The following is a 26,300-nucleotide window of genomic DNA, read 5'->3' on the forward strand; positions in this document are numbered from 1 at the left end:
CATGTCTGCAGGGGCCTGAGGTGCTGCCTTGTGTGATGGACCACGTAAGTGCATGCAGCCACGTGTCCCAGTAATTTGAGGCAAACATGGGCTGTTGTGATTGGGTGAGCCATGACCTTGGCTATGAAGTCCAACGTAGCCTGGAATAACGCCTCTGGAAGGAAGGCTCTGGCCTGGGTTGAGTCGAGTACTGTCCTGATAAACTCTGTTCTCTGAACTAGAATGAGAGTCGACTTTTGTTCGTTTACCAACTGGCCCAGTGCTTGGAAGGTGACTTGGACCAGGCTGAAGCTGTTCTTTACTTGAGCCTCGGAACAACTCTTGATCAACTAGTCATTGAGGTACAGGTAGACTTGAACGCCTCACCTTCTGAGGAAGGCAGCTACCACGGCTATGCATTTTGTAAAAAACTGTGGGGCTGTAGACAGGCCAAAAGGGAGATCTGCGAATTGATAATGAGTCTGGTTTACAATAAACCTGAGAAATCTTCAGTGGCAGCAGGTTTAAAAGAAACAAAAGGAAGTATTTCTTCACACAACGCACAGTCAACCTGTGGAACTCTTTGCCAGAGGATGTTGTGAAGGCCAAGACTATAACAGGGTTCAAAAAAGAACTAGATAAATTCATGGAGGATAGGTCCATCAATGACTGTTAGCCAGGATGGGCAGGGATGGTGTCCCTAGCCTTTGTTTGCCAGAAACTGGGCATAGGCAACAGGGGATGGATCACTTGATGATTACCTGTTCTGTTCATTCCCTCTGGGGCACCTGGCATTGGCCACTGTCGGAAGACAGGATACTGGACTAGATGGACCTTTGGTCTGACCCAGTATGGCTGTTCTTATGTTCTTAAGACAGAAATGTGAAAGTAAGTGCCCTTCACGTCGACAGCAGCATATCAGTCCCCTGGATCCCAGGAGTGGATGATGGAGACCATGCAGAACTTCAGTTTCTTGAGATAAACTGTCAAGCCAACGCAGGTCCAGGATGGGGCAGGATCCCTTGGCCTTTGGGATTAGGAAACATCAGGAGTAAAAAAAAGCCTTCCCTCTCAAACTTTGAGGTACCTGTTCCACAGCCTCCACCCAAAGGAGGGTATGCACCTCCTGGGCTAGCAGTTGCTCGTGAGAAGGGTCCCTGAAGAGGGACAGGGATGGGGAGTGGGAGGCAGGGATGGAGAAAAACTGAAGGGTATAACTGTCCACCACTGTATTTAGCACCCAGCAGTCCAATGTGATGTGGGACCATGCTGAGTTGAAGTGGGAAAGTCGGTCCAAAAATAAAGGAGGTGCAGAATCCGAGATGGGAACTGCTACAGTGCACTCAGGCACACCTTCAAAATGCCTGCAGGGGCCATTGGAGTACCTATGTAACCCCGGCAGCAAGGTTGAGGTGGATGGGAGCAGTTGATGCTTGTAACCTCTGCCCTTTCACTTAAACAGGTCCCTGTGTCGGTGGTGGAGCCGAGAAGCAGGCCAGCCGTTGAGGCCTGAAGTGCTTCCTTGAAGTGGACGGCGCACAGAGGCCCAGGGACCTGAGAGTAGCTCTTGCGTCCTTCACGCTGTGGAGTCTTGTGTCTGCTTGCTACAAAAACAACGAGGAGCCTTTGAAAGGGAGGTCCTGGATTGACTTTGGATCTCCTGAGGTAGCCTGGAGGACTGTAGCCAAGAGCATTGCCTCATGGACACTGCTGAGGCCATTGTCCTGGCCACCGCATCAGCTGCATCCAGTGCTGCCTGGAGAGAGGCTCTGGCAACATATTTTTCCCTCCTTTAAGAAGGCAGAGAATTCCTGCCTTGAGTCCTGAGGCATGCAGTCTTTAAATTTGGACAAGGAGTCCCACAAGTTGTAATCATATCTCCCCAGCAGGGCTTGTTAGTTTGCGATACGTAGCTGAAGACCAGTTGTTGAATAAACTTTCCTCCCAAACAGATTACGGTTTTTTTGCATCTTTCTGTGTGGGGGTAGCACATGGTTGGCCTTGTCTATCCCTCTCATTGGCTGCTGATACAACTAGGGACCCAGGAGGGAGGTCAGAGTATAGGTACTCATACCTGTTGGCTGGCACATAATATTTCTTCTCTGCCCTCTTCGAAGTGGGGAGCCGAGAAGATGGGGTCTGCCAGAGGGCTTTGACTGGACCCATTACCGCTTTGTTAATAGGTAGGACCACCTTAGATGGTGCTGTTGCAGCCCTAGGTTAGTTGCTATCCACTTCAGACGCTCCTGATGGGCTCTCAAATCATCTTGCAGCAGTGAGCAGCTCGTTTCCAAGACAGCCTCATCTGGGGAAAAGGAAGAAAAGGCCTGCACTGGAGGGAGGCCTTTTTCCTCTTCTTCAGCCTCTATTACCTCCATGGGGCCCACATCCTGTATATCGGTATCGAGTTTGGTATCGGAGTTGGGGTCTGGTACCAAGCAGAGCAGAGCCCTTTTCTCAGAAGCAACTGAGTATGATGGGTGAGAAGATGGACCCGGTACCACGGGAAACCCCCATGGGTTCCAGAATGGCCAATGCATAGGTCACTGCCCACCTGGCCACATACCAGCAGAGGGAACCAAACTGAGGTCTGGCAGCATGTAGGATGGGTACCGGTGGTGGCTCTTGAGCTGGGTGTAGGGCTCCACGTCTGACTCAGATGATGAGTCCTCCCGAGGTGACCACGGACAGTGGTACCCCTCACTTCTGCTGTTGGTGCTGAAGGTTCAGGGACCAGTGGTGGACTGGGGATGACCACATAAAGGAAAGCAGGATCGGCTTGCCCTAGAAGGTATTGAAAGTCCCGGTGCTGGGAAGGAGCTCAGAGCACCATGCTCTCTCCTGCTCATGCTCGTCAGAGCCGGCGGTTGTTACATTGGAGTTGGTGGTACCGGGAGCGATAACAAGTACCTGGCCATTGCAAAGGCCTCCAGGATTGAAGGCACCGCAATCCCACTGGCACAGCGATCACTTCCCAGCTTTGCTGTGGGGATCCCACACCGGACTCAACGTTCTGGGTGGAGTCGATGGTGCCACCACGGGACAGGAGATGAGTAGTGGTCCAACACGCTTCACACTCCACTTCCTTCACCTTGCTTGCCTTTCTTAGGCACCGATGAGCACCCTCTATTGGTGCGCTGCTTTTTATGCTTCCTTGATACTGGAGATGGAGAACAGTGTGAGGATGCATGCTGTGCCAGAGGAGCGCTTCGCACCAGGGCCACAGTGCTTGGTGCCGAATCCGAACGGCTTGTATTAGGATAGCCTTCAGTCTGATCTCGCTGTCCTTTTTTGTATGAGGCTGACACTCTCGACAAATTTGACAGAGCTCTTTCATGTGACTTTCTTCCAGACACTTCAGAGAACTGGAGTGTGGGTCGCTCATGGGCATAGGCTTGCCAGAGGAGGCACAAGGTTTGAAGCCCGGGGACCAGAGCATGCGTGGCCCCAGTGGCGAAGGGAGCCCCTCAACAGTAAGGGAAGGGGTTATAACTATCTACAATAGTGCTATTTACAATATTTACACTACAGCTATACTAAGACTAATCAACTAAGATACAGAGAAGAAAACCACTGAAAACACCTTGCCGAAGTAAGAGGAATTGTTCCAGCAACCATCACGGGCAATCAGAAGGAAATGAGAGGGTGCAGGGTCGACGGTGCCTCTTGTACCGGTGCATAAGCGAACAGCACCCGAGGGTCCTAGAGCTGACCTGACGGATACCACTGAGGGAAAACTCTCCAGAAACTGTGCACTTGGCACGTGCACACCTAATGTGGAATGGATGTAAGCAAGCACTCAACCCCCACCCGCCCCATGTGAACAATTCAATGAAACAAACAAATTTGCAAAGGGTCATGGTGAAGTCTCCATCACTTACAATTTTTAAATCACAATTTGATGTTTTTCAAAAAGATCTGCTCTAGGAATTACCTGGTCTGTGCTAGACTAGATGATCACAATGGTCCTTTGTGGCCTTGAAATCTATGAAACATTTCAGTGTCACATCATCTGTAATTTTCACTGAAAAAAGTTTTGGCTGAAAAATTTCACCCTACCTGTAACCATATCATGGGTTCTCTCAATCTAGGGCTGTCAGGGTATTGAAACCACCCTGCCCTTCTCATATGGCTAGATAGAAGGAAGGATCCTGGAATGGGAATGGGGGCCTCAGTATGAAAAATGTTGAGAACTCATGCTCTACAGCTCTGAAATCCCTTCTTTCCTCTCCATTCTGCCACAAAACCTTTATCCATTCCTGGGTCAAAGCTCAGCTCACTTATTCCAACTTCTTCCTCTGTGGACTCTTCTTCTTATCTGAGCCCCCTTCAATCTTTACAGAACTCTGCTGCTAATGATCATGTTTTTGCTTCTCAGACCATGTCACTCCACTGTGCATCAGTTCAAGCTTTTTGTTATTTGTTTATAACATACCTAGAAAGATGGGGTTCAGGCCTCTACATGCTGCCATCATAAAAATATTAAATAATAGTATTCATCTTCACCATCAAGGTTCTGTGGAACTTTGCCCGTGTTTATATCGCTGCCTTCATTTCCACCTACTCCTCCAACTGCCTATGGACCTGCTAAACCACCTTCCATTATGCCTTCTTTGTATCCTTCTCCCACTTATCTTCATAATTTCTTAACCTGCTACTCCATATATATGGGCCTACCTCCCTCTTCTTATGCATTGAATTATCCTCTTCACTTTTTCAGATCCTTTCTTAAAACACAGAATTCTTTCATTGGTAATCCACAAAATGTACGAAATCTGCACCACATGTTCTGTAGCTCTAAATTGTGTGTTCTGTGTTCCAATTTAGAACAAAGACTGTGTAGTAGGGACAGCATCTTCCTCTGTGTTGACAAATAATTCATTAACACCTTCTCCCTTCTATGTAAAGCATTATGCATCTATTCAAGGCTAGAGCCCTATCCAGCCTCATGTCTCATTTCACCAAACCCAGCATATAACAGTGCTAACATGACAGCTATTGAGACATCCAGAAACCATAAGGGGACTGGGCTAAAGTATATCAATTGTTTTAGAGACCATCTAGTAAGGCATCTCTCCTAAACGGCTATGGGGATAAGACCGCATTGTAAAGATTTTGAAAAAAAGCTGGCATTCAACACTCCCTGCCCCTAGCATGTCCACTCCACTACAGCAGAATCCACTGATCTCACTACTATTAGGAATGTAGGATTCACTATATTGGATAAAACTATAGGCCCATCACCTCTGGAATCCATCAATACCTAATGCAGGGGTAGGCAACCTATGGCACAGGTGCCGAAAGTGGCACGCGAGCTGATTTTCAGTGGCACTCACACTTCCCGGGCCTGGCCACCGGTCCGGGGGGCTCTGCATTGTAATTTTAAATGAAGCTTCTTAAACATTTTAAAAACCTTATTTACTTTACATACAACAATAGTTTAGTTATATATTATAGACTTATAGAAAGAGACCTTCTGAAAAGGTTAAAATGTATTACTGGCACACGGAACCTTAAATTAGAGTGAATAAATGAAGACTCGGCACACCACTTCTGAAAGGTTGCCAACCCCTGACCTAATGCTTCCTTGAAAGCAACACTCCATGTATTTTTCCAAATAGTGTTGTATGTGGATGAAAAAATGCCATCCCAGTTTCCAGCAAGCATCATGTTCTGAAACTTGAGTTTTGACTGCCCTTATCTCAGTGAATTGGCAATTGCTGTGTATGAAGCAAACAATCCCTAGTTTCTGCATGTTGTTACCTGGAAACATAGCTCCTCTCTACAACAGAATATGTGGCGTACCTGCCTGTCCACCTCTGGGAGCAGCAGTAGCAGCCGTTGCTGACAGTCTGTGGGTAGGACAGAGAATGTGTGCTTGTTGATCAGCGCCCGCAGATTTGTGTTCACTAAGATGGAGTCAGGTGTTTCCACATCAATTTCAGCACATTTCGTCCTCTTCAGCTGCCCTGTAAAGAACCACAGAGGTCTGTGTAACCTGAGGCAAGAATAAGGGCTCCCCTACCTCTGAGCTGCTCTTCACTTAGCTCATGGTTACATGAAGTTATTAATAATGCTGTTTTGATGGCTCATTTTCAAACCCTGGAAGGGAGGGAGCTGTAAGCTCCCTGGCTAAGTCAGGAGCAGAGCAGATGAACATCCACCCTTCTGCCATAAGGATTAGCATTACGTGGAATCGTGGGAGTTAGAGTGTGATGGGATGATTAAAAACATAATGTGGGGATTCTTGGGGCTATGAAGGTCTCTCATCTCCCAAGGAAAATATTAACCCCTAATATTCTGCTTTGTCTGGGTTTGCCTAACTCTGCAAGGATTCCAGGCTGCCCATGGTAACGAGATAGCAGAACCTCCCCTGTGCTGGGGTAGGAGTCTCTCTCAGGAGGATTTTTTTAGCAAGTGTACTTTAATCTTCTATTTTAATCCTGTGGCCAGGGGCAGCTTCTTCCTTTGGATTTCTTGCTGGTTCGTTTGTATTTTGAACTCAGCAAAAGCAGAAGTGATTTAGAAAAATATCAGTATCACGTACACAGTTTTCAGCAGACAGCTCTGCTTGTGTTGAGACCACAATGCTAAACAAAGCAGTAAGAATGAAAAAATATTCTCTCTTCTTCCCTTTTCCCACATGGTAAAGGTCCTAACCACTAGTCCTGCAGTTCTAGCACCAATCCCCATGCTACAGAAAGTCTCACATGAGCACTGTAATTTCAGAAACAGCCTGACCGGAGAGAGCATCTGTACAGTGTATGCTCTTTCCTTTGGGCTTGTCTGTTACACATTGTTGGCAATATGCCATTATGTTCTGTGAACTTCAATTAAAAATGTATCATTAATAACAAGTCTAATGAAGACAGTCATACCATGTTCTGCCAGAGCGTGGGGATGATGATTTTAAGGTAATTGCTCCCCACAGCACAACTCCCATGGAAGCTTGTTTCATTTGAGAAAGGTGACACACACACTCAGAGGCCAATTAGAAAACTCCAGTGTCGATTTTGCAATCTGTTTGGTTTGCGCTATTTCCCTGACCTGCAGATGGAGTTGGGTCTGGAATACAGAGCAGCTCTCTCCAGCTAGCTGTGCTGCACACCTCTCACTGGCAAAGTGCTGGCAAGGAGCTTGGCCACAAACAATAAATGAACACTGCTCTGCCTTATTCTTTTTTCCTCAAATTTTAAATTAAGTGAATGTTTAGTGCTGGGATGGTGCAGTAGCTCTGGGTATCCTGGGTACTTATGCCCAGAACAGGTACAGCAAAAGCAAACTTCCCTCACATGGGCCCACCAACATATCTCAGCCCTGACCTGGAGTGCTTCAGTCTCCATGGCGTCCATGTCCGTCGTGGGCATCCAGGCTGAGGCAAAGAAAGGGGTCAGCTAGGGCCAACTGTGATGGTGATTTGTGTGATTGTGCACCTGTGTATTGGGAGCAGGGCTGCACCCTCCTGTGTGAGGGGGGTAATGTTCGAGTGACTGACAAAGCAGCAATGATGGGTAGAGCCTTGGCGAATACAAAATTTGTAGCCGCATATATGGTCCGTGGATATAAAGCAGATATCCAGAGATTTGCAGGGCTCTACTGATGGGCTCTTGACATTACTAAGTGTGGGTTGCCACAATGCAAGATCTTAAGGGGCCATGGAGAAATTGCAGAGGATCCCGAATGGGATATGGATGGAACCTTTCACCTCAAGGCCACTAATTCAGATCAATTCCAATAAAAACTGTTACCAATGGATGGACTTTTTGGCCCATGTGAAGTGAGGGGTGATGGGGCTGAACACATGGTTTCCCCCTACTCCCCTGGCCTACAGAGACAATAGTGAGATTTCATTTAAACTCCAAGCATCTGTAAAACAAACCACAAGCAACAAAGGGGAATTGAGAAACATGTAACTTAAAAAACCTGGCAAGAAACCAAGGAACACTCTTGGGCTTGAAGGATGGGGTTTATTTTTGTTTCTTTTTTAAGGTAACGGAAACACCTTAAGTGCTAGAAGGAAAAGGCTGCTAAATAATGCAAGTCCTTTTCTGCCTCTGTTGCACAGAGGATTGTGAACACAAGAGCCAGCAAAGCTTCCTGATGAGAAGAGCTGGGCATGGACATGTTTGTGTGTATAGCGTTTCTGAGTTGGGTGGTGGTTTTATTTTCCCTAATTCATGCTGAAGAGCAGGAGTGGCTTTCAGGATTGGCCAGAAACTGCTCCAACCCTGGAACTAGCTGCAGCTTTTACTTCATTTTCTGCTCTGCTTTTTACTCTGTCATCAGAGCAACAAAACCCTATTTGTGCAGAAAAATAAATCTCTTACTTGCATGGAGTCTGTCCGATCTCTGGAATGGTTTCTTCCCCAAGCCTGGCAGGGAGTTATCAGCCTTCACAGAGGGAGAGGAGCTGGAGGTGGAGTTCTGAGGGCTGCTTGATTGTCCATCTGACTGCCTTCCTTCCCAAGCTGTACAGGAAACAAACATTTTAACATTGGGGATCTACAAGTGTTACACAAAACATCGGTTTGCATGGATTTAATAGAGCGTTCTTTAATATGGGTACCCTAATTCACAGCAGTGCCAGGAGGAGAAGTTCTATAGGATGAACACTGAGCCCTGGTCTACACTACACATTTAAGTTGGTATAACTATGTCACTCAGGGATGTGGAAAATCCACACCCCTGAGCAACACAGGACCAACCTAAGTCCTGGTGTAGACAGTGTTATGTCAACGGGACAGATACCTACCCTGATGGGAGAAGCTTTGCCATCTGCATAGGTACCGTCTTCACTAAGCACTACACTTGCGCTGCTGCAGTGCTGTGTAAGAATAGACAAGCCCTTACATTTTTCTCCTCTCCTTGCACTGATTTTCCAGCCTTCTATAAGCAGCAGGGCCTTCTTATCTTATCTTATCTTATCAGGAGCTATCAAATCATCACAGAAGATAGAGATGGAAAACAGTCTCTCGGATCATCTAAATCTATTCCCCATCAATGCAGACAGTTTATTCTTCATGCATTTTCCAGTCCAGTGATGGGACTACGAGAACTTCCTTTCAGAGGCTGCTCTACTATCTGATGGAGCTCACTGCTAGGCAATATTTCACAATACTCAGCCTATATTGTCCCTTTCTTCATTTCAACCCATTACTCCTCATGGCGCTCCCTTAGGCCACCCCCAATAATTCTTTTCCCTCCTTAGTGGTTATGCCCTTCATGTACTTCAGATTATTATCATGTCCTTCCCCCTAAAGTCATTGCTTAGCCAAGTTAGTCAGATTTCACTCTTTTAAAATCTCCTCATAAATCAATCCCTCCCACTACCCGATCATTTGTGCTACTCTCAGTTTTTCAACATTCCTCTTTCTACAGCAGTAACATTTCTTTCTGCTCACAGAAAAAGATTCCCATCCCGTCAAAGTGCATTTTCTTTTCCCCTTCTCTTTCTCAATAAGCTGAATTAAGAACATTAGCAGTTGTTTTCCCACTGCCTTAGATGAATATGCAGTAACAGGCCTGCACTCCACATAGCCAAAGGTGCTCCCGTCCCTCGGCAATAGAAGAGGAACTCAGGAGTACACACGGATAAGTCACAGTAACACCCAAATGCTCCCAGCAGGATCATACTCCATTGTACTGGAGGTTTTATAAAACATCCAAGGCTCTGACCCAGAAATACTGAGAGTCTAGTAAGACCAAAGGGCGAGGGAGAGAGCTACTTCTAGGTCTCAAGTGAATTAGTTTGATGGCCTCAGTCACAACTTTTCTGGATTTTTTTGCCTCTTTTTCTCACTCACACCCTGCACAGGGCTGGTGAGTCAGAGGTAAGGAGCTGGTTTCAGGGGACCTCCCGATCATAATGTAGCAGCCAAAATGAAGGGAATTCAGAGACAAATAACAAAAATGATAAAGGGAGCTGCAGGGAAATGGCTCAGTATATCTGACTGGCTAAGAAATGACCAAAGGGGACATGGTAATTGTCTGCAATTATGAGGAGGGTGTAAACCGAAAGCACGGAGAGGAATTCTGTAGGCTATGCAATGCTTTGAAGATTGAAAGTGTTACGTAATATGGGTGTGGACCACTTCGCATATTAGACCAAAATTATGCTACAACACCGCAGAATTATGTGGCAAGGCCAGGCCCTCCCATCTCCCAGCCTGCTGCCAGAAACTGGTGTAAGAGTCGCTCCATCCCTGAGGACATGAAACGGGCCAGGATGGGGCCTTAAGACCAGGGCAGAGGGGAGCTCTGAGAAGAAAGCTCAAGCCGAAGAGCCAGAGAGCCATTCAGATTTAAACTGGTTAGCAAGGAAAACGTTGTGAAAAGTTTGAAATGGCACTGGGCTCCCACCAGCTTGCGTGGAAGGGTTTATGCACCTGCCACACCCTTTCCGACACTTAAACATAAAATACACAAGATTTTCCATGCCAACTATTTGTAGCTCCCTTCTCAGGCCTTCCCTCATCTATCTAGGAGTGGCTAGAGGCGCCCCCTTCCCCTGGCATTTCCTCCTGCAAGCCTCCCCTGTAGCTCCCATGTATGCACGGAGCAGTACATGCAAGAAGTGCTTTGGAAACAACCAAGAAGTGGTTGACTTCCCTTCCCTTATTCCTCTCAACAGGGTCTTAACGTCAAAGCTGGCTTGGGACCCCTTGAATGCCAACCCTGTCAACTACTTCATTATTAAGCACCACACAAAGTACATCTGGCAGATATGCTTGTTCCTTGCAGCTGGATATATGCAGCCTAGCCTCAACCTTGCAGTCATCTGAACAGATGTTACATAGGCCATTCCAGCAGCAATTAAACAGCTAGCCAAGACAGCCTCAGCTGGTTTTGGTTTTGATTCTCTTGGGGTCAATTGAAAAGAGGGAATAAACAAACAAGCACAGTTAAGTAGAAACAAGTCAAAAAGAGAGCCAAACATCAAAATTCTCCTTAATTCTACATGGCCAAGCCGAACTCCAACGTTCAGCATGGAACTCCCATGGAGTCCGATAACAGGCAGATCTGAGAGCAGAAAGTTATTCAGATTCCGTAAGTGCCCACTCTGATCTTCTTTCTGTAGTGAATGGTTCACCCTGTTACACTGGCTAGCAGGCTGCACCAGATCAGTCCCTTTTGCAAGGACTGAATTTAGCTTTTGATTTGGGAGCAAAAGCATCTGACGTTGCATTGACCTATTTTTTCTCTCTCCCCTTTTTGTGTATGTGAAGCTACTAGACAGACATTGTAATGACAGCTCCAGGTTTGGTGCTAACACAATGGAGTTGCTGCAATGTAACATGTCCTGGTATTTGTATGTGTGTGTATCAGGAGATGCACTGTACTCACAGGAATGGTCATAACCATGTATCTAGCCTGGTACCTGCCTACCGGTGTTCTTGAATGTGACATGTATTGATAACTTGTGATGGGTCACAAGATAAAGTTATAGTTAAGCTGGTCTCACAAACGTAACTTTGTCAAAATTAAAATATATTTTTTATTTTTGCTCTTAGCTAAAACAAACAAGAAAGGAGATTAATCCCTAAAGGGGCATGTTAAGCCCTTGCGCCTTTATGAAGGACCATTTTCCATTGTTGGTAGGATTATTTATTCACCCAAGGCTGATAAAAAATGTTACACCCTCTGTATGACATTAATAAATAATGATAGTAAATAATGAATAATAATGCTTAGCACTTTGACTTCAAAGCACTGTACAAACATTAATTAATCATTAAGCATTAATAAATAATATAGTCATTAATTAATGTTATGCTTGGAAATCAAGCATTTGGAACCCCGTTCAAAGGTGTGCAATACTGGGCTTCCCCCCACCATCTACATAGCTTTGTATCATGTGTGCTCCTTCCTTGCAAACTGCATAACCGCGGCCACTGGGAGCTGCGGGGGGCCGTGCCTGTGGGCGATCATTGTAAACTAACTGTCTGGCGGCCCACCAGCGGATTACCATCACAGGCCGTGTGCGGCCCGTGGGCTGCAGGTTGCCCACCACTGTTATAAATGGTTTACCAGCATAGCTACACCAGAATAGCGATGGCAGCAGAGTCCTCTAATGGAGACACAGCATAAGTCAACTGAAAGCGTTCTGCTGGCATAGGTACATCAACTCCTTGAATGGTGACAGCTATGCCAACAGACGCACTTTCTGTCGGCTTCGTTACATTTACACCAAGGTTTCTGCCCGCGTAGCTATGTTGGCTCGGGGGGGTGATTTGCTCACACTCGCAGCTGACATAGCTATCCCAGAAAAACTTTGTCATGTAGCTTAAGCCTCTCTCAACACAAAGCTTAGAGGAGTAGAAGTAAACATCTCAGTGGAAGGTCAGGGAAACACTAAAGAGAGATCGGAGGGACAGTAACAGCCCTATTCCTGGAGGAGGGGGGTAATAATTGCAGGTACTACGTTACACCTGCAAACATTACCCGCAGTGATTGTATGTCTTTTCCCAGATAATTGCTAAAGATATCACACAGCTTTGGGCTATGAACAGATCTCCATGGATCTGTTCCCCCACTAGAAATATGTTTTAATTAGCATGATGTTAAGCACAAGTTTACCTTTCTCTGCGCTAAGGGCACAATTGTGTTTAACATTGTGCTAATTAAAACATGTTAGTTAACATATTTTCCTTGGTTTATACATCAATTCTCCCTTCTCAAAGTGATTTCAGAGGGCCTGAATCAGGGAATCCATGTCAGGAACATCTTGTGGGGGATGGTGCATTTTGGAACCAAATTGGTTTTTTTAAATAAAAAAGGTAGGAGGGGTGGAGACAGCTTTGGTGTGAGAAGGACACAGCTTCTGTGGGTCACACAATCCTCAGAAGCCCCATTCCAGCAACCCCTTCAACAGCATCAAAGGAAGGTGTAACCAGATAATGTGACCCAACAATTGGTGGAGTGGTAAATAAAAAGAGTGATCTGGATCACTTGGTAAGCTGAATTTGTTTGAACAATGTGTATTTTCATACAGCCAAATGCAAGGACACACATCTCAGAACAAAATATATAGGCCCTAGTTACAGGTTGGAAAGCCAGTACACTGGAAAGCGGTAACTCTGAAAGGACTTAGGGGTCACAGTGGATAACTAAATGCACATGAACTCCCAGTGTGATGCTGTGGCTAAGACAGCTAATGTGATCCTTGCTGAATAAGGGGAGATATTGAGAAGCAGTAAGGATTAGTGAGATATCACTGAATACTGTGTCCAGTTCTAGTGTCCACACTTCAGAAAGTGTAGTGAAATTGTGAAGGGTTCAGCAAACAGCTAAATGATTGATTCAAGTTCTGGAAAACATGCTTTATAGTGAGAGACTTAAGAAGCTACATCTGTTTAGCCGATCCATCAGAAGATTACAAGGTGACTTGATCACAGTCTATACATGCCGACATGGGGAGAAGTTTTCTGATAGTAGAGGGCTCTTTAGTCTACAAGACAACAGCATAGTAAGATTGAATGGATGAAAGCTGAATCTAGACAAATTCAGTTTAGAAATAAGGTGCACATTTTTAACAGTGTGGGTGATTAACCATTGGAACACTTTACCAAGGGTTGTCGGATATTCTTCATTACTTGAAGTCTTTAAAGCAAAACTGGATTGTTTTCTACTCTAGCTCAACCAGAATGTACTGGCTTGATACAGGAATTATTAGGTGATGGCTGTACTGTGCAGGGCATAAGACAAATGATCATATGGTTCCCTCTGGCCTTAAAATCTATTATTTTTCCCTAACACAATGCATTTTCCTAGTATAGACAAAGCCAAGAAGACAGAAGCTGGAACAGTTTAGAAATACAAAGAATGCTCTGGAAAACAGGGGCTTCCTCTCCCTCCCTCTTCCCCTAAAGCCTAGGAAAGGCAAGTTAGAGAGACATGACAGTAAAAGAAAGCCTGGGAATCTCGCAGCCTCGTACCAGGTTTAGCAGGTGTGGAGTCACTGGCTGACTTCACAGTCTTCAGTAGAAGATGCTGGTTAGAAGACACAGGCATGCCTGCTCTGCATTGCTGCTGCTGCTGCTTCTGTTGCTGCTGCTTCAGGGCCTAGTGAGAGCGGAGAGAAGGACATGACTGATTAACAATTCAAACCAAGCTTGTAATAACCACCATACAGAAGAGTTTCCTTTACAAGAAGTCGTACTTTGGCCCTGAGAGCACTTTCAGCCAAGAATTTTAAAGAGCTTCAGAAATACAACCCCTGCTTCCAGTGCACTGTCCATTTTAAGGAGACACATTTTCTACCATTTGTCTGTATATGAACTGTTCAAATAACACAACAGGAAAAGATTTAAGTGGACCAGTTTCTCAGGATCTTAAATGACCATTTCTTGGAACAGCGAGTTCTAGAGAACATGAGAAATAACCACAGCAATAATTATATATAACTATAATAGAGCCACTCAATAATAGTGACTACCAGGGCTTAAATTCTCCCCGAGTATTTCCTGGGGCTTGGGGCTCCAGCCCTGCGGGGCAAACCGGGGCTCAGGGCTTCAGCCCTGCGGGGAATGCTGAGGCTGCTGCAGGTCTGAAAATATTTACTACAGCTCCTCTCTGGTCGGCTCTCGCTGAATTTAAGCTCTAGGGACTACAGTACAATTAATCTCAGCTTCCTCGGGAGGAATCTTACAAAAAACGTGTACAGTGGAATTTTTAAAAATGAGGAAGGTAGTCAAAGATTCTAAAATCGAAAGTGAAGAAAATTAAAATCCTTTGTGTCAGCATGGAGGCTATTAAAACAACTATAACCAAGTCCTAGAAGGCATGCATACCCTTAACCAGAAGAGGAAGCAGGAGCGCAAGACATGAAAGTTGTGTTAAATGCTAAAGTTCATAAGGTCATTCAAGCCAAAAAGTTAGCCTAAAAATGGAAATCTAGCCCTAATGAAGCCAACAGAGAGTAGCATGAACTATGGCAGGTACAATGTAGGATGGAAATTAGGCATGGGATAGAAAGAAACTCTGTCTCAAAAAGCGTATTTCAGATATAATAGGGGTTCAGAGACAGGCAACAAAAAAATTAGAGGCCTGGAGAGATTTCTGTATGAGGAACAATTGAAAAGATCGGGAATGTTTAGTTCAGAGGAGACACAAATAAGTGGGGATATGACAGAGGTATACAAAATAATGATTAGACTAGAGGAGGAGATTGGGTACTTCTATTCACCACTCATGATATAAGACAAGGGGAATGTTTTGTTCAAGAAACCGCAGTGCAACAAATTTAAAACTAGTAAATAAAGTATTTTCTACGATGCATAAATAATCTGTGGAATTTACTGCCACAATATATAATTGATGCCAAAAAATGAATGGGATTTAAAAAAAATATGACATTTATATTCATAGAATATCTGGGTTGGAAGGGGCCTCAGGAGATCATCTAATCCAACCCCCTGCTCAAAGCAGGACCAATCCCCAGACAGATTTTTGCCCAGATCCTTAAGTGGCCCCCTCAAGGATTGAACTCACAACCCTGGTTTAGCAGGCCAATGCTCAAACCACTGAGCTATCTCCCCCACATTGATAATGCAGACATCCATAGTTACATTGGATAGGACAAAACATCTTTTTAGGATGGCTATAAATCTTCCTGCTTCAGGGCACAAGCAAACCACTGATTGACAGGGGTCTGTAAGAAACTTCCTCTGTGAGCAAATTATACCATAATTGTCAACAGCAGGTTTTTCTGCATCTTCTTCTGCAGCATCTGGTACCAGCTACTGTCAAGAAGATCCTGGACCAGAGGGAGCACCAGTTTGTTCTTGTACATTGCTGGCGTGTATGTATCCGGTAGTCCTATGTTATTCATAGATTATTAAAAGTGAAAGGGTTCTTAAAAAATCCAGTTCAATTCTTGGCTTGATGCCATTTATTTGGTGATTTTTCTCAGCCAGGACAACGTAAACCAATGAATTCAATTTTGGTTTTGTTCTCAGTGCTAAAATGTTTGGGCTGCAAACACTTGCTGGGGGTGAGGATGCAGGGAAAGGAGGAATGTTTATTCATTTAGAAAGAGGTTTTTTTAAAATGCCATGTCAACACTGAGATTGGTGTTTGCTCTTGTAAAAGCTTGGTTTTTACACCATCTACATGTTGGGCCCAGTCAGAATTGACAGTGTCCCTTTAAAGCTACTTTCAAAAAATATACCACTCCGTTTAAAAAACAATTACCAAGGGAGTGAAAATGAGTTTTTCCCTAATACTGCTGCTGATCCAGGCAGCAGCAAACAGGTGTTTCAATGCAACAGTGGAAACACTCTGTAAATACCTCTAAAAATATCCAGGTGCATTTCCTCAAGGAGTTAAAAAAATTCCACCCTGGAGCTGACTGGTGCGTCTAGCATGTTGACTGTATTCCAAACAGCGGGTTGAAAACAGCTTGCCCCAGTTTTAAACTGTTTCCTAGAAGGATTATTTTCTTTTTATTTCCTTTTGTTTTGCCCTCTCTCTCTCTCTTTCCCTCTCCTGGTGAGCTTATCCTTAAATGTTACCAGTCTGGCTGCCTGGCAGTATGCTCCTGAGCGGCATGCACACCAGAGAGCAGATCTGAGAACACCACTGCTTTAAGTGGCTGCATACTATCACTTTCCTTTAGGGGGTGAGGAAGCGCTGTTGTGCTTCTCCCTCCAACTCCCCACAATTTCAGCATTTAATATCTCATCTTCTCCAAGCTGCTCTCCAAGGACCTGGAGGGGGAGAGTCCCATATTCCTAGCACTCAGTCAACATGTGAGTGCATGTGGCTTTTATTTATTATCTAAAACATTTTATTGTTCTCTTTATTTATACAGTTAAAAACAGACAATACTAGATAAGATTGTGCAAAGAAAAAGGTACATCAAGCATGCAGTTAGTACAGAGTGTGAATACTGATGTCAGCATCAGGGCTTGTGTAAATTGCACCTGAAGATAATGGCCCCTAGGGGCTAGTCTGGCAGACTGGCATCAGCTAGGAATTGCACCTTCCTCACCATACCCGCCCTTTCGCTGGCCACACGGCCCATCTGAAGGAGGAGTGGGAGAAGGTGGTGATATTCATTACATTGGCCTTTCACCACCTGAGGATTCCATGTCAGTGTAACCCTTAGGTAGCCAGTTAAGCTGCCTTTCTGGTGAACTGGTGGAAAGTGGCTGCATCAGGGCCAAGATCTAGCCCAAAGTGTCCTTGCTTTTCCTTTTTGGACCTGAGGGCAGTCTCTGAGACCAGTGATCATGGGGTGTTGGGGACACCCCCAAAGACATAAATTTGCACTTGCATAGCTCCATTCGTCACACAGGGAGAACCAAGAGGGCAGCATTAAGTGATTATACATCTGATTTGGGGTTCTTGTGTGGTATAGCACAGCAATCCATTCTCGCATCTCTCTTGTTCAGTGTACACACGAGGCTGAGAGAGGACAGAGTGAGCGGTTCAAGCTGAAGGGCCAACAACACGAGATTAGTGTTCTGCTTTTATCAGACCTGCATGGTACAATTTCTGAGCTTCCAAGAGTCATGGTGAGATCTGGACTATGATAAGAGTAGGGTAGCATCTGGTCTCTTTGTTCCTTCCAAATGTCCACATAGCCACTCTGGTCAAGGGGACTTGATTTTCTCCATCTATGTTTGGCAAGGAAGTTGTGATTTTTCCAGTAAGGTGCAGAACCTCATCCTGGTTAGTCATGCCTGCATATTGGATTGCTGTAATTCTCTACCTGAAGGTCAATTGGAAACTTCAGGTGGTACAACATGCAGCCATCTGCTTACTTAGCAGTACCATGTGTTGGTAGCATATTACACTGGTATTCCAGAAACTCTGCGGGATGCCAGTTTATTTGAGGGTGTAGGTCACAGAGTTAACTTTGATCTGTAATGGTCTTTATGGCTTTGGTTCTGCACATCTCAGATCAACTCTCTCTATTTCATGTGGCATCCCCACACTCGTGGTCAGCTGAGACACTCAAGCTTATGGTCTCTAGAATTATATATCAATAGGCTGGGACGGAGTGTCTTCAACTCTTGAATTTGCTTTCCCTCCCCTCCAGTACAGCGTCCTAATCTGTTGAGCACCATGCTGAAGAGTGGTGTCCAGTCAGTTATGTGCAATACATTTTCCAGACCATGCTAGGAGAACTGAAATCAAATCACAATACTGCTTTAAAAATAGGGAAGGGCCACTAGTGACACTAAGCCAAGAAGTGAAGTGATGGCTATGTTTCCTTGCATCATTGCACTCATAGCACTGGTCATATCTTTCCAAGCAGGAGCTAGGTGTGAAAAACTGAGCCCTTTGCTCCCCTAGTACCTCTAGACCATGCCTTTGGCCAACCTGCCAACTTGTTCTTGATTTAGTCCTAAGTGGAGCCCAGGATCTGGTCCTAGAGGTGAATATAGCTGAATCACTGGGTAAAAGCGACCATAATATCATTCAATTTAACATCCTTGTGGGGGAAAAAACAACAAAGAAGACCACTACAATAGCATTTAACTTCAAAAATGAGGAAGCTAGTTAAATGGAAATGAAAGAGGTACAATCACAAAAGTGAAATGACTGCAAGCTGCGTGGATAAAAACACAATAATAATGGCACAAATTAAATGTATACCCCACATTAAAAAACAAAAAAGCTCCACCGTGACTAAACAAAGTAAAAGAAGTGAGTAGATGTCCAATAGTTATTAAACTTTTTGGTGAAAACTGAAACAAAGAAGTCTGCCATTTCCACATTTCTGTTATTGTTTCCCTCCTGCCTCCCTCATTGAGGCCTAGCCGGTCCTTGGTCTTCCTCTTGCTTCTAATGTATTTGTACAATGTTTTCTTGTTACCCTTTATGTCTCTAGCTAGTTTAATCTCATTTTGTGCCTTGGCCTTTCTAATTGTATCTCTACATGCTTGTGCTGTTTGTTTATATTCATCCTTTGTAATTTGACCCAGTTCCCACTTTTTGTGGCTCTTTTTTGAGTTTCAGATAATTGAAGATCTCCTGGTTAAGTCTGGGTGGGTCTCTTGCCACACTTGCTATCTTTCTTACACAGTTGGATAAGGGCTCTTGTGCCCTTAATAACATCTGGAATGGGTTACCTAGGGAGGTGGTGGAATCTCCATCCTTAAAGGTTTTTAAGGCCCGGCTTGACAAAGCCCTGGCTGGGATGATTTAGTTGGGGATTGGTCCTGCTTTGAGCAGGGGGTTGGACTAGATGACCTCCTGAGGTCTCTTCCAACCCTAATCTTCTATGATTCTATGATCTTGTTGAAAAAACTGTCAACTCTCTTGAACTGTTTTCCCCCTTAGACTTGCTTCCTATGGGATCTTACCTACCAACTCCCTGAGTTTGCTAAAGTCTGCCTTCTTGAAATCCATTATCTTTACTGGGCTGGTTTCCCTCCTACCACTCCTTAGAATCATGAACTCCACCATTTCATGATCTATTTCACCTCAAGCTGCCTTCCGCTTTCAAATTCTCAACCAGTTCTTCCCTATTTGTCAAAATCAAATCTAGAACAACCTCTCCCCTAGTAGCTTTCTCCACCTTCTGAAATAAAAAATTGTCTCCAATACATTCCAAGAACTTGTTGGATAATCTGTGCCCAGCTGTGTTATTTTCCCAACAGATGTCTGGGTAGCTGATGTCCCCCATTACCACCACGTCCTGTGCTTTGGATGATTTTTTTAGTTGATTAAAAAATGCCTAATCCACCTCTTCTTCCTGGTTAGGTGGTCTGTATAGACCCCTACCATGACATCACCCCCCTTTTTTTTACCCCTTGAAGACTTACCCAGAGACTTTCAACAAGTCTGTCTCCTATTTCCATCTCAACCTCAGTCCAAGTGTATATATCTTTGACATATAAGGCAACACCTCCTCCCATTTTTCCCCTCCCTGTCCTTCCTGAGCAAGCTGTACCTTTCTATACCAATATTCCAGTCATGTGTATTATCCCACCAACTCTCTGCGATGCCAACTATGTCATCTCTGCTCAGCAGTCCTTCTTCCCAGAACACCATCCCATGGTCAAGGAAGCTGAAGCTCTCCTGGAGACACCATCCTTGCAGCCAGGCATTCACCTCCAGGATGCGTCTGTCTCTGCCTGGGCCCCTACCCTTGACCGGAAGGATTGAAGAGAACACCACCTGCGCTCCCAACTCCTTCCCCCTTACTCCCAGAGCCCTGTAGTCATGTCTGATCTGCTCAGGGTCAGACCTCGCAGTATCATTAGTGCCCACATGGATGAGCAGCATGGGGTAATAGTCAGAGGGCCGGATGATCCTCAACAATCCCTCTGTAACGTCTCGGACATGGGCCCCTGGCAGGCAGCATACCTCCTGGGATGCCATGGCAGGCCGGCAGATGGTTGCTTCCGTTCCTCCTTAGAAGAGACTCACCAACCACCACTACCCTACGTTTCCTCCTGGGAGCGGTGGCTGCAGCCCAGCTAGGGTAAGAGCTGTGCGGGCAGCTGTGGGGAGCCGTGAGGAACCTCCACCTGCCTTGAGCGGGGAGTCTGGGGGGCAGAGACACGGGCCGGGGGCTGCTTGGGCCACCCCGCACTGCAGGCAGGTGGAGGTGCTGCGCGGCTCCCCACAGCTGCCCGCACAGCTCTTATCATGGCCGGGCTGCAGCTCTGAGGCCCCGTCCCTTGGCCAGAGCCAGCTCGGGGTAAGAGCTGTGTGGAGTCGGCACGGACCCTCCACCTCCATCTGCCCTGGGTGAGGAGCCCGAGAGGCGGGGACATAGGGGGGGAAGAGGGGGAGGGCATAGGTGGGAAGAGGGACAGGTCTGCCATGGTGAAAAGTGGACAAGTTAAGAACATAAGAATGGCTGTACTGGGTCAGACCAAAGGTCCATCTAGCCCAGTATCCTGTCTACCGACAGTGGCCAATGCCAGGTGCCCCAGAGGGAGTGGACCTAACAGGCAATGATCAAGTGATCTCTCTCCTGCCGTCCATCTCCACCCTCTGACAAACGGAGGCTAGGGACACCATTCCTTACCCATCCTGGCTAATAGCCATTAATGGACTTAACCTCCATGAATTTATCCAGTTCTCTTTTAAACGCTGTTATAGTCCTAGCCTTCACAACCTCCTCAGGTAAGGAGTTCCACAAGTTGACTGTGCGCTGTGTGAAGGAGAACTTCCTTTTATTTGTTTTAAACCTGCTGCCTATTAATTTCATTTGGTGACCCCTAGTTCTTGTATTATGGGAATAAGTAAATAACTTTTCCTTATCTACTTTCTCCAGATCACTCATGATTTTATATACCTCTATCATATCCCCCTTAGTCTCCTCTTTTCCAAGCTGAAGAGTCCTAGCCTCTTTAATCTCTCCTCATATGGGACCCCGTTCCAAACCCCTAATCATTTTAGTTGCCCTTATCTGAACCTTTTCTAGTGCCAGTATATGTTGGAGGGAAAGCAGGTACCTATGGGGAGGGAGCATGGAGGGAGAGATTGTGTGTGGGGGGGGGGGGTGGAAGCAGAGACCTGGACAGTGGGGGAAGCAGCAAGGAGCCAAAGGGACGGGGCAGTTGTGGCGGGAAATTGGTGGTAGACAAATTCAGACTGAAAATAAGGCATAGATTTTTAACAGTGAAAGTAATTAACCATTAGAACAATTTACCAAGGGTCGTGGTGGATTCTCCAGCACTGGCCATTTTTAGAATCAAGACTGCTCTAGGAGTTATTGTGGGGCAGCTCTATGGCCTGTGCTATATAGGTCAGACTAGATGATCACAATGGTCCCTTCTGGCCTAGAAATCTATGATTTTTGGGGGGCTGGGGAGGCAGGGATTGCTTATAATGAAGCCTGGGTTTATCAACTCAACTTCAGCAGATATTTACTCTGGAAGGAAGGAAGGAAAAGTGTGTGTGTGTGTGTGTGTGTGTGTGTGTGCAGGGAAAGGGGGGTGTCTGTCACCCCCATCATCCCAATCTCTGTCCTCCCATTCTTCTCCCCACTCTCTACACATCCCCCCTCCCCACCACACTGCTGCAGACAGAAAAATCTCTCTGGCACCTGCTGCTGCTGCTTACAGATATCACAGGCAGCATCTTAACACAGCTCTCTCTCATGTGATGTACAGTTGGGCCTAAGAAGCAACAAGTGCACGACATGCATTCCACTTACAGGGGCAGTGCTGTACCTTATGACCGTAGCCCCTCCCTAGCTACCTTGACCCTCCTTCAGTTCCTTTGTACCAAACCCCCAGAAACGAGACTCCTATGCTGACGGGATGGAGGGTCGGTCATGGAATACACATCAGCATCACATCTCAAAGAACCACAGTTCCAGTAAGTAACTGTTGAGTAAATGCAGATGTGTATTCCACTTAGGTGACTCACAAGCAGTACTCTCCCCAGGAGGTGGGGCTTGGAGTCTACCTAAACAAGGACTGCAGGACCGCTCTACCAAAGCCAGCATCCACTCTGGAAGATGCGGTTATGGCATAATGGTTTGTGAACACATGTATCGACGGCCACATAGCAGCTTTACAAATGTCCAATATGGAAATGTCATTGAGGAACGCTATGGACGTTTCTTGCGCCCTCATAGAATAAGCTTGTACCCACAGAAGGTGTGTAGCCAAAGCTATTTCATATGCAGTTTTGATGCAAGATGATATCCATTTGGATACTGTCTGTGAAGAGACCGCTTGAACCTTCATGCGATCTGCATATGACAAATAAGGCGAAGCTCAAAATGGTTCAGTCCTGTCCAGATAAGATGCTAGACATCACCTGACATCTAAGGTACGGAGACACTGCTCCTCTGGAGAGGAATGTGGCTTAAGAAAGAACGCTGGCAAATATACTGCCTGGTTCAAATGAAACTGACAACCCACTTTAGACAAAAATTTTGGATGCGGTCATAAGATCACTTTGTCTTTGGAGAATTGTGTATAAGGAGGCTCTGCCGTAAGAGCCTGCAACTCACACACTCTCCTTGTGGATGTTATCGCTACCAGGAATGCAGTTTTCTGACACAAAAGCGGAAAGGGACAAGATGCAAGGGGCTCAACTGTAGGTCCCATTAAGGCCACTAGGACTGAGTTAAGGTCCCACAGAGGAACCGACCAGAGGATGTAGACTTGAATCTTGCTACTATGATATTGGAGAAGACTGATTTTCCCTGAACGGGGGAGGGAGGAGGTGAAATGCTGATATCACTGCCAGATGCAGTTTCAGTGAACTAAATGCAAGCCCCAATGAGTGAAGGTGCAGCAGGTAGTCCAAAATGTCCTGAATAGAAGCCAGCATTGATTGGATTCCACAGCTAATGATCACGCCAAAAATGGCTTCCATTTCACTCAATAGGCCATCCTGGTGGAGGGCTTTCTACTGTTAAGGAGGACTTATTGGACAAACACTGCTCTTCCTCATTCAGCCATGCAGCAGGAAAAGACACAGAGGAGAGCTGACTGCCAGCTGAGGTGGAAAGCCCTGGACAGGGAGCCTGGACTGACGCCGCCTTGAGAGCCATACAGACAAAATTTTCTGTTGTCCCTTGAAGAAAACAGGTTGATCATCGGGATGCCCCAAGCTATGAAGATGACCTGGGGGACACTTTGTCTTTAGAGACCACTTGCAACTCAGGAAAATACCGGCTGAGATGGTCTGCAAGAAGATTCTGAACCCTGAGTAAGCGAATGGCTACTGGAGTAATGTTCTCCTTGATGCAGAACTGCCACAGCTTGATCTCCTCTAGGCAGAGCAACCTGGAGCCTGTTCCCCCTTGTTTGTACACATACTACATCATGGTGATATTGTCAGTAGGTACGTGAACTACTGAGACTCTGATACTGTCCCAAAAAGCGTGACATGCATTAGAAATGGCCTGAAGTTCCAGCACATTTATATGGAGTGAGGCCTCCTGCTCTGATCACAGTCTCTGCGCTTTCAGTGACCCCAGGTGTGCCCTCCAAAACATCAAGGAGGCGTTGGTAACAATCAACTTGGTTGGTGAGGTCTGGACAAAGGGAACGCCTTGTCAAATGTTCTCTGGACGCATCCACCACTGCCAGGAGTCCAGAACCAGTGGAGGAAAAGGAACAAGTCTCTCTAGAGAGTGAAGAGTAGGATGGTAAACCATCCTGAGCCACATTTGAAGGGAGTAAGGCAAAATGTTGCAAACTGGACCACCTGCATGCAAGCAGACATGTGGCCAAAGAGCCTCAAACATGTCCAAACTGTCATGGGAGGCTGACACACTAGATAAAGGCAAAAGTGGCGAATTGTCTGGAAATGGCTGGTCAGCAGAAATACTTTGGACGTCATGGAATCTAACAGGGCCCCCAATGAACTTGATTTTTTGAGCGAGAGCCAAGGTTGACTTCCCGGTGTTTAGAATGAGACCCAGACAGTTGAGCAAGCGCACTGTGGTGCCGATGTGAGCAAGAACTTCCTCTCTGGATCTGCCCTTCAGTAACCAGTCATCCAGATATGGGAAGCTGTGAATTGCCTTCTTTGTGAGATATGCCATAACAATGACCACACATTTGTTAAAAACTGGGAGGGGGGGGGGAAACGGGGGCAGAAAAGAGGCCGAATGGAAGCACTGTGCACTGCAAGTGGCGTTCTGCCATGATGAACTGAAGGAACTTTCTGTGGCTTGGCAGAATCGCCATATGAAAGTAGGCATCCTGAAGGTCCAGAGCAGCAAACCAGTCATTCTGAGACAACGCAGGGAGAATAGTTGACAGTCACCATTTGGAACTTCATATACATGATATATTTGTTGAGGCCAAGAAGGTCAAGGATGGGTCATATGCCTTTCTTGGATTTGGGTACCAGAAAGTATCAGGAGTAGAAGCTGAGACCCTGCTGTTCCAGCAGAAACTCTTCCACCCCTCCCAAAGCCAGCAGAGAGCAGACCTGCTCAAGGAGCAGTATCTCGTGAGAGAGGTTCCTGAAGAGGGATGGGGAGGGAGGATGGGGAGGAGGTGGGGAGAGGAATTGGATGACATAATCCAATCTGATGATGTTTAGGACCCAGCTGTCAGTGGTGATCAATCCCCAAGCATTGTGAAAGCAGGCCAGCCTGTCCCCAAAGTGGGAGATGAGGACAGAGGAGCAACGACTGGAACAGTGCTCTGGACCGAGTGAAAATGGTTGCTTGGAGGACTCTGGGGGAGGGTGGCTGGACTGGCTGACCCCCAAGCCCGATTGTTTTCTTTGTGAGGGCTATCCCTTTTTCTAGGGTAGTTCTGTTGCCTCAGAGGAGAGAGAGGCGGGCCAAACATGCACTGCGGACGATACTGCTGCTGCTGAAGACTGCAGTGGCGCTTCTGCACCGTTGGTATGCACACCCCCAAGGACTGTAGGGTAGCACTGGAGTAATCGGGTTTGTTTGCTCCTCTACAGAGCCAAAATGCACAACTTATCACTTTAACTGGAGTTAACAATCACTTTGCTTCAAACAGCACAGTTTGGTTTAGATTAAAAGTAAAACAAGTTTATTAACAAAAGGAGATAGGATTGTAATAAACAAGTAGGAATAAAGTTAGAAGGGGTTACAAACAAACAAAAGTAAAAATATGTTTTCTAGTGACTAAGACTGAACAAAACTACAGTCTTGGTTCAAAGTAAGATTCTTACTACTTTCTTCCAGCAAGATGGCTGACCACCCCTTAGTCATGATCTCCCACAAAGTCCAAAGTACTTGGTTCCTTTGTTTTCTTAGGTGAAAGATAACTTGGGGGTCCTTGTCCTGTCTTTTATAGTCCAGTGAACCTTTGAAATGGATTCTTCTGAAGGTTATCCCGTGATGGGCTCCACTCACCACATGAGTGCCTCTTCCTGGCCAGGTGTTGCATTGCAGCTTCCTTCCCATATGGCGCACCCTGCCAATGGTCACTCCATCGCTACAGTGGTCTCTCTTCCTGTAATTCACAGCGCTCTCTCTTTGCAACTCACTCCTCCAGCTAGATCATTATATAGTCCTCCCTTCCAGGGTATCATTTGGACCACCTCTCCGGACAGCACCTCCAACAGTCCTTTGCTATTTGCCAGTGCTGCTACGGGAATCCAGGCCCTCTCTCTACACAGGGTTCCAACCCAGGGATCAGTAACCAGCCGCCAAGGTGTACTTATTGCTGTTTTCCTGGGATTCTTCCTATCCTGCCTTCACAGGGTTTCTTTCCCCAGAACTCCTCTGGGATTGACAATTCTTCCAGGGCGAGGACCCCAAGGCTCATTCTCCCCCAAGGTTTTCCCCTTCCTACCTCTGTGCCCAAAGAGTGGCTGTAGACAATCTCTCTGTAGCCCTCTGCTATTAAAAAGGTCCTCTCTTCATCTGCAACTAGTGTGTATAAATCCCTTGGCCTCCC

At 45.9% G+C, this 26,300-nt stretch overlaps 1 protein-coding gene across 2 annotated transcripts in view; it reads right to left on the minus strand.

Annotated features, from left to right (window-relative positions):
• ASXL2 (ASXL transcriptional regulator 2) overlaps nt 1–26,300 on the minus strand; it is a 227,632-nt gene that overhangs the window by 20,541 nt on the left and 180,791 nt on the right. For both annotated transcript variants that reach the window (XM_065401229.1, XM_065401231.1), the window contains 3 exons: nt 13,914–14,040; nt 8,307–8,447; nt 5,785–5,948 (listed from right to left, as the gene is read on the minus strand). In XM_065401229.1, the coding sequence (XP_065257301.1) occupies nt 5,785–5,948; nt 8,307–8,447; nt 13,914–14,040 (432 nt within the window). The remainder of the gene's footprint in view (nt 1–5,784; nt 5,949–8,306; nt 8,448–13,913; nt 14,041–26,300) is intronic.

This window comes from Emys orbicularis, chromosome 3 (assembly GCF_028017835.1).
Source record: "Emys orbicularis isolate rEmyOrb1 chromosome 3, rEmyOrb1.hap1, whole genome shotgun sequence".
NCBI lineage: Eukaryota > Metazoa > Chordata > Testudines > Emydidae > Emys > Emys orbicularis.